Raw genomic sequence first — 9,423 nt, 5'->3', positions numbered from 1 at the left:
GTTGCTGCCAGCTTAGCTATTTGTCATGGTATAGGGATCAGGAATATACTAAAGTATCATGAATTTCTTCAAGATAATCCCACAGAAGTCTACATCGATAACCACTGATCAGCAATTGCACTTGCAAAGAATCCAGTTTACCATGAAAGAAACAAACATATTGATACTCGGTAACATTTTATCAGGTAGCATGTCAAGAAGAAAGAAGTGGAGCTGATATCTTATAGAACGTATGATCAGATTATCAACATTTTCACAAAGCCACTAAAGTATGATGTGTTTGCAAGGTTGAAGACAATGCTCGGGATGACAAATCCCAGAGAGTTAAGTTTAAGGAGGGATGTTGAAAATTAAACTTGCTTGGTTGCAGAAGAGATGGCCAGCAGCCCACCTCTATTGAATTTGCGCTGGAGTCAGCACAACCTCACCAACTCCAGCCACCATTGTTACTTATAATCTTCACATATCATCCATCATTTGCTATATATAGATGTCTCTGTGTGTGTAATGTAATATGTGGTGTAGAGAGGGACATTAACCAATGAGAAGAGAGAGTTGTACTTTGACAATTTCTTTGTATTTTGTTTCAGATTATTTATTGAAATCAATTGAGTGTTTTGTGTGCAATTGTGTGCAATCCTCACTGAGTTCAATCACAACCAGTGATTGAGTAAGTCCCCTCCACCCATAGCACCAATCCCAATCTTGGCCAAAGTTGGGAAGCACTTTTATAGGAATTGACCCTCCGAATTGGATGAAAGTGCATCACGTGTTTCACATTTTTCTAATTTTTTGAAAATTATATTAGGTAGTATGTGGGATCATAGATTTTGAGATTTGAATTGAATTTTAAGTGAAATAATTTGAAAGAAATTCAATAGAAAATTCATATAAATTAAAGTGTAAGATCCAAATTTCATACTTCCATATGCAAATGAAGAGCTAAAAAAATCTAAAAAATAATAAAAAGATATTTTTTTTCCTAATTTTTTTAGTGTAAATGTTGTAATTCTTTTAAAAACTCTAAGTGAAAAATAAAACTATTTTCACAAATAAATCGTATTGGAAATTTTTTTTTACTAATTTATTTCATAAAATATTGTAAAAGTAAAAAATTAGTCAACATTTTTGTAATTTTTAAAGAGCTAAAAAATAATTTTTTTTTAATTTACAAATAAGCAAGCCTTAATTAGTCTCTCTGCATTGTTCTTAGCTAGTATTTAGAAGCATGAATTTTAAAAATTAAATTTATATTTATATAAGAGTGAAAGAAAATTTAAATCGATACAGTCAATTTTATGCTTTAAACCCAAAATTAGAGGACTAAATAATATGAATGCATCGTTCCATGACCGTCGTCAGCTCAAATTTACTTCCCATTTCAAAGTCGCTGCATCTTTCCTCACGCCATTGACAAGAGCCACTGCTTTCCAACCACTCCGTCTCTTCCTCTTACCCATAAATCACGCTAATGACTTTCCTGCCATGGCTTTGGAAAGAAGGAATTTCGTGTCCACACCGGCGTATCCTGGGAAGTTGAATATTATTTCATGCGCTTAAAGGGGATTATATAACGACTACATATAACGACACACGCACGCACGCACGCACTCTAGCTCTCTCTCTCTCTCTCTCTCTCTCTCTCTCTCTCTCTCTCTCCTTTTTTCACTTCTCATTTAAGTAATGGAGGGTACTGGTGCTCTGGTGGTTAGGAAGAAGTGTAACTCTTCTCTTTGGGCATTGAAGATAGTTGCAGTACTGCTATTGTTCTTGCTTCTTACCTGCAGCCATGGAGGAAGCAGCAGCAGCAGCAGAGGTTGCCACGCAGAAGAGAGGAAGGCTCTATTACGCATAAAGGACTTCATCAAATCCAACTGGACTTCTACTACTGATATTCTGCCTTCATGGGTGGGTGGGGAAGCAGAGAATATTGACTGCTGTAAGTGGGAAAGGGTGAAGTGCAACCCCACCACTGGACGGCTCATGGACCTCTCCCTCTTTAATATCAACAACATCATAACCTATGATGAAGATTGGTTTGTAGATGAAGATTGGTTTCTAAATGCCTCCCTCTTTCTCCCATTCCAGGACCTCACAACCCTTAATTTGTCTCATAATTCCATCTCCCACTATCTTCCAAATCAAGGTATGCTAACTTGCTACAATATGCATTTTATTTATTTATTTATTTTTGTAGGGGTAAAATGACTAGCAACACCCATGGTGCATATCACTTATATGCGGAATAGCTATATATTCTTTGGAATAAGATTTAATATAGAGTACAATACTTTTATATTCCTAATTGTTTCATTTAATATGTAATACATAAAAAAAATATATTTTTATGGTGAAATTTGTGAATAGCTATTTCTTGTTTATTCTCTATATAATAGGACTTATAAAAAGTTCACATTGTTATTTACTTTATAATAACAACTTACTTTCTTCTATAATCTATTTTTCTGAAAAGGACTTTCTTGCAATGAACAAGATTCGAATCTATTATAACTAATCTATTAATAAGAATAGGTATTCACATATTTTAACATACGTGAATAAGCGTAGAATTGATTTTGTTGATTGCAGGTTTTGAAAAGTTAACAAGTTTGAAGAAGTTAGAAGTATTGGATCTGGGCTATAATAACTTTAACAATACAAGCATCTTCCGATCACTTGGTCAATTTACTTCACTCAAGACTTTGATTCTTTGTCACAATGATCTCGATGGATTCTTTCCGGTCCAAGGCATGCTTACTTACTCTAGATCCATGTTAAAGTTTTGTTTTGTTTTTTTTCCCCGGAGTCTTGCTGAGTTGAAATATGTTATGTTCCTTAAACTACTTTTATTTTTTTTTAGTTGACTAAAATAATTTCATTTTGTATTTAGTTTCTTAAAGATTTAAAAAATATCATCTTACTTTTTTGATAAAGACTTATAAGGATCAATTTCTACTTGTAAATTTTAGAATTCATCAATTACATAATGTCACATTAGTATTTGAACTCATATAAATTAATGAGTTTGGTGTGGGACCTATAGATGTGGGTCTTCACAATATCTTAATGTATTCAATCATTAAAATGACACCATGTAATTAGTGAATTCCAAATCTCATTTAGAGAGAACTTTTCCTTACAAGTATTTTTCTATTGTTTTTAGTTTTTAATGTTTTTCACTTCTACTATTTAGGTCAAATCATTTCATTTTGTCTCGCTAAAGTTAAAAAATAATCATGAATGTTATCTAAATTGGTGTTATATAATAGTTTAAATGATTTAATTTGATTTTGCTTCTTAATATTTAGGATCATTTCAATGTCTAGTTATACTTGATCAACCACTATATGTATCTCTTATTTAACATAAATTTGATTTTGTATTTTATTCTTATGCTTGTTTTGGAGCCATAATGTGACTTGATATAAATATCAAAATTTTTTGATAACTTTAAATGGAAATTAAATAAAAGTGTTCCTATAAATTGGAAATATTAAACTGTGTCATTTCACTTAATGTCATTTCATGGAGCATCTTACATTCTCTTAATTGAACGGTAGCTAAAAATCATCCAAAAATTAATAGCATATAAAATAGAGTAAAATTTGAGAATTATAGTGTACCAATTTTTTTGCGCCTAAGGTATTTTTAGTAAAACCTCAACTCCAATTGAGAAAACTTAATTTATTAAATTAATATAGTAATTTTTAGTAAAACATTCCTTGGGTGGAATTTAGATTTGTTTTGTTTGTTTGTTTTTTTTTTTTTGTGAAAGTGGTGTGAGAACTCAAACAATCCCCTTAGAAATGTAGGATACATTATAAAGTCAGCAGTGTCTTACAAGATAAGGGCAAATAGGATATATAAAGTTGTAGAAATTGTAGAGAGAGGATGTGAACGATAATAGAATAGAGGATGTAAGGATGAGAGGGAAAGAGAAAGTGATTGAGAGAGACATAGAGATAATTAAGGAGAGTGGGAGAGGAAATGCAGAGGATAAAGTGATAAAGAGGGAAAATTAGTGTACTAACCACACTATGTGAATATATTTTGAGATGTCTTTTATAAAATTAATAAAACAAATATTTATACATCCATACTACCAAGCCAAACTTGGGATTAAAAGTTGTTCCCAATTCCTTGTCTGGATAATTAGACTTAAAGCCATTGTGTACTTGATAGACTACTTTTAATTAGATAAACACCTTGTTTTAATTTCACATTCATTGTAGTTTGACTTTATTTACCTTCCATTTTGGCTCACCTTTCTTTGAGATGTGTCATAAAGTCCAAAGGCAAGTTAGGCTTCCCATTTGAGGCCCATTGTGGGCTTGAGAGTCAATAGTTGCTTTGATCTTGACCTATTAAGCCCAAACACATTAGTCTGTAACCCCTCTTACCATTGGCCTTCATATTCCTTTTCTCACCTGCTTGAACACTCTATAAACTCCCCTAATAGAAGCATATTCCTAAAACCTACTCCTTGACACTTGGTAGCATAAAAAGAAGCAAATAACGAACCCCCCAAAAAATATAAATACACAAAATAAATTAGTAGATTTAGCCTCAGAGTATTCGCAAAGCATAACAAAGTGAGGGGGGGGGGGGAGATTTTAGAGCATAGGAGATTTCTTGCTCGGGGAGTCTCCCTATAAATGAGTTATTGTGTGTAGAAATAAGTCGTCTTTTGGAGAGAGGAAAGGCATTCAAGCAGAAGAAATGAGAGTAGAGAAGAACATAGAAGGGGAGATTAGAGAAGACTAGAGAAAGAGAGTCTATTATGGTGAAGAGTATATAGATAGAAGGAAGGAGCTATGAGAATTGGTTGTTGAGAAAAGCTCATAGAAGCCAAATAGAAGAGCTCCATTAGATCAAAGTAGGAAATAGAGAGACAGTGCAAGACAAAGGAAGAGAAGGAGCAGAATAGAGATTCTAATAGGTATTTAGGTTCTTCTTCATCTTAGTGGAATGCTTGGTTGTCTTATAGATTGTTTGGGTTTGTGTAATTAGACTTAGGCATGTGTTATGAGTGGATGAGAAAAATATATGGTATATTGAACAAAATAATTTATAGTTTAATTTGATGGGTGTTGTAGTGTGTAGATGAAGTTAAAATCGTGTTCCATGGAAGGAGTATTAATTGCGATGTCAAATTTAGTGTTATGTGTATGATCAAATAATGCCAATTATGTCTGGATGGAATCTTGATATTGAATTGCAAAATTTTGATAACTAGGACAGACTTAATTCAACTCCGTGTTGTTTGGAACAAAGTTGGGTTATTAGTTGCATTGTTTTGAGTGTGTGGGTTGATTGATTTCAATGCTACTTTTGAACCATTATTTGAGTAAATTGTTCTTGAATCAAACTATTTAAGTGTATTCAAATCATCCACCCTTAAGTATCATTTGAATTAAAAATCCACCTGAGGATTCAGATTGGTTAAACTCATGATTCATACTTGAAAACCCAAGTCAAACATGCCCAAACTTGGTCAACCATACCTAAAAACTTAGTCAACCAACCCATAAACTTTGTCAACCTAACCCGAAAGCTTGATCAACTTAACCTGAAACCCGATCAACCTAGCCTGAAAGCCTAGTCAACTTTTCATAGAAACTTGATCAAGCCTACCTAGAACATGGTTAACAAACTCAAAAATTTGGTCAACTTAACTTGGAAATTTGGTCAACCAACCTGTAAACCTGGTCAATCTAACTCGGAAATTGGTTAGTTTAACCCGAAAACCTAGTCAACCTAACATGAAACCAATCAACCTAACTCAAAACCTAATCAAACTTTGACTAAAACCCGGTCAAATCATATGCATACTCAGTTAATATTTGACCGAAAAACTCAACCATATTCGTACCTAATCAATCTTTTACTAGAAAATTCAATTGATTCCAACTTAAAACCCCCTAGGTTTGTTTGTTTGGTTAGAAAATAGAAGAAAGGGGAGGTAGAAAAATTGTAACCTCCGGGTCTACATGTTTGGTTAGAAAAGAAAAGAAAAGAATAGATAGAGAAGAAGAGAACTTCGACTTGTTTTGGGTAAAAGAACAAACAAGAATAAAAAAGATCAAAGAAGGGGCTTGAGTATTGTTAGGTAGAACTAAAAAAAAAAAGGAAAGAAATAGAGAAGAGAGGAAGATAAAAGAGCACAGAGAGAAGGAGTGAGAAAGAAAAAGAGAAGTCATACCTGAGAAGTAGAGAGGCAACCTCTTGTAGTGCATTTGGTCAGAGTTAGGAGTGGTGGCTGGCCAGAGAAACACACTAAGTATGATAATGATGCCACCAAGGCTGACAATCTCTCCTTTTTGATGATGTCTAACCTATTAGGATTTTACTTAATCTTTGCATTTGAGTTTGTACTTATCATACCTTGATATGTAAAGATTAGTTTACCTATAACCACTAATGGGTTGTTATCATCAAAACATGATAATTAAACTCATGTAGCCACCAAGGCTAACATATAAGTTGTGGCTAATGTATATGTAAGATGGTTGAGAGGTTTGATGTATTGTTCACGTACTTTGGATAAGAAAGATAGTGAATCTTTGTTATTTGTTCTCGTGGATGTAGGCATTACCAAACCATGTAATTCCTTGTGTTATTGTATTGTTATTGCTTTCATTTACTTGTCATGGTTGTGATTTGTTCTATATATTAATCACAAAGTGCTACTTTGTGTGTTTGATCCTTTATATATATTCTGTTGTGAAATTTATTTTTCACAACACCTATTCCACATGAAAATCTTGCAAGTATGACGGTGGCTGAGTAGGATGACTAGAATGTCAAGGTGGTGAAGGAGAGGGTAAAAAAGTGGATGGGGGTGGGGGAGAGATAGGTGGTGAGGAAAAAGATGGTGAAAAAGATGAATTTTCTATTATGCGGTCAAAAGAAGGAATTGGACAAGGTAGGACTAGTTCCGTTGGCTTAGGAGTAGATGATGCAAAAGGGAAGAAATCTTAATGGAAGAGAACATCTCGAGACACAAAGACTTTATGTGTTGCAAGGTTATAAAAATGGTATTCCTTTTGACCATATGGATAACCAAGAAAAGCACATCGAGTTGCTCTTGGATCAAACTTAACTAGGTTTTGCGAGTGAATGGAAGCAAAGCATAAGAATCCAAAAACTCGCAGGTGATTGTATGCAAGTTTGGCATTGTGCAATCTCTTATAAGGAGACAAACCACCTAAAATAGGAGAAGGGGTTTGGTCAATGAGATAAGTTGATAAGGTGTAGTAAGAATGGCATCCACCCTCCAAAGTTTTTAGGCATACGGGCTAGAAAAATAAATGCGTGGGCAAAATTAAGAAGGTGACAGTGTTTGCATTCAACTACTCCATTTTTTTGGGGATTGTTGACGCAATTGGTTTAATGTACGATGCCTTTGGGGGCATAGAATGAGGGCATGTCAAAATCAGGCCCATTATCACTTTGGATGAATTGTATGGTGGTGGAGAATTGGTTTTTAACAAGGTGAATGAAGGATTGCAAGATAGAGCAGAGTGTTAGATTTATGGCGCATTATGTAAACCCAAGTACAACGGGTATAATCATCAACAATGGTGGGAAATTAGTATGCCCCAATAGTGAAAGGGACACGATGGCTCCCTTAAATATCAACATGCAATAGGTCAAAAGGTTTAAGAGAAGAAATGGAACTAGGTGGAAAAGGTGCACAATCATGTTAGCCAATGGACGAATTAAACATGATTTCAAATTGGAACTACAAATCTCTAGGAATTGATTGGAAAGAAAAGGCAAATTTTTATTTGACAGATGATCCAACCGACAGCGCCAAATTTGGGAAATGGATGTGAATGTAGCTACCTAATAACAAGCATTCCTGGTGTTGATGAAGTGGTATAAGTCATCCCGCTCAGTTCCCATCCCAATCATCATCATCAAGCATAGGTTCTGAATAAAATGAAAATTAAAAGAAAAAATAATAAGACAATGAAGGGTTTTGCACAATTTATGGACTAAATTTTAAGTTGTAATGAAAAGCAGGGATGCAAAGGATATTGTCAAAAATAAGATTGGAAGAAAAGTGATCTAATCCAATATGAGTCATGGTGGCATAGGAGCCATACAGTAGTTTAACAATACGACCATATACTAGGAAAGATTGGGTTATTGCAGTGGGTGAGCAAACCATAAGATCAGTTGCCCCACTATCAAGAATCCATAAAGAATCATTATTATACTTACCTGACAGTGAAGATTCCACACTACCTACTTAGTGTGTCATGGATTGAAGGGAAAAAGAGTTGTTGAAAATGGCCAAAAGCTACTGGCACTATTCAAGGGTGAAAGGAAGACTACTAGTAGATGGATTGGAAGAAGCTTGATTGAGCACTATGCTTCGAACCCTGATTGGGCTTAGAAATACGAGGTCCTAGAAGGAAGCCATGGACGCGGTCACATTGATCCGCAGTATGACCCTCTTTGCCATAGTGAGTACATTTGATAGACTTCCCAGGTGGACCAGGGAGCCATTCCTTTCATGGCTGATAGTTGGTGGTGGCCAAAGCAATACCTTCAATGGATGGTGGAGGCAAAATGCTTCAATGGCGTTCTTCTTGAAGCATGATAACATAGGTGCAATTGAGAGTGGGAAGTGGACCAATCAGAAGAATCTGCCCACGGATCACAATGCAGGAATTGTTGAGCCCAAAAAAAAAAAATAAAAATTCAAGACATGATCTAGTTCTTGCTATGCGAGAGTCTCCTTGCGTGCGTTGCAGGTGCAGGCAGACATCCCTTGAACTGCACGTAGCTTGTCCCAAACACTCTTCAATTTGGCAAAGTACGCACTAATTAATAAAGATCATTGAACAATATTATTAATGTCTTGTTGAAGCTTGTATAAGAGAGGTCCATTGACTTGGGAGTATTGATCTTTCAGATAATCCTAAATGGCATGGGCTGTTTCACAATCGATCACACTATTAGAAATCTCTTTCAAAATAGAATTGAGAAGCCAAGAAATTAATATAACATTGCATCGTCTCCATTGTGGGTGTTCCGAGGATTTCGAAAGATGGTGAAGGTGGCATGCCATCAATGAAGCGTATTTTGCTTTTTGCTTGGAGTATGAGAATCATTGCATGACTCCATAGGGAATAATTGTCCTCTGTGAGTGGTGGAGAAACCAAAATTATTTTAGGATGATATGATTGTTGAAGGCATGAGTGTTGATTAGGATCATCATATTTTTCCACCCTAGTTGCCTTTCAGCCATGAGAAGTGAACTTGTCTTATTTTTTTGAAAAAAAAAAAATGGATCTATTTTGACTTGGGGCGCAGGTTTGTTCGGTGGCATGGGTTAGGCTCAAGTTAGTGTTTTTTGGCTAAAATAAAATGAGCAACCCAAAGAGAAATGGAATGGAGTGACTGTGTGTG

At 34.9% G+C, this 9,423-nt stretch overlaps 1 protein-coding gene across 2 annotated transcripts in view; it reads left to right on the top strand.

The window, feature by feature from the left end:
- The first annotated feature begins 1,582 nt into the window (after positions 1-1,582).
- The window catches only part of LOC131157562 (receptor-like protein 15), a 34,380-nt gene continuing 26,539 nt past the window's right edge, over positions 1,583-9,423 (top strand). For both annotated transcript variants that reach the window (XM_058111808.1, XM_058111807.1), the window contains exons 1-2: positions 1,583-2,146; positions 2,590-2,748. In XM_058111808.1, coding sequence (XP_057967791.1) covers positions 1,684-2,146; positions 2,590-2,748 — 622 coding nt within the window. In that variant the 5' untranslated portion in view covers positions 1,583-1,683. The remainder of the gene's footprint in view (positions 2,147-2,589; positions 2,749-9,423) is intronic.

This window comes from Malania oleifera, chromosome 6 (genome assembly GCF_029873635.1).
Source record: "Malania oleifera isolate guangnan ecotype guangnan chromosome 6, ASM2987363v1, whole genome shotgun sequence".
Lineage (NCBI taxonomy): Eukaryota > Viridiplantae > Streptophyta > Magnoliopsida > Santalales > Ximeniaceae > Malania > Malania oleifera.
The sequence above is the reverse complement of the archived record's forward strand: the minus strand, read 5'-3'. Positions and strand labels throughout refer to the sequence as shown.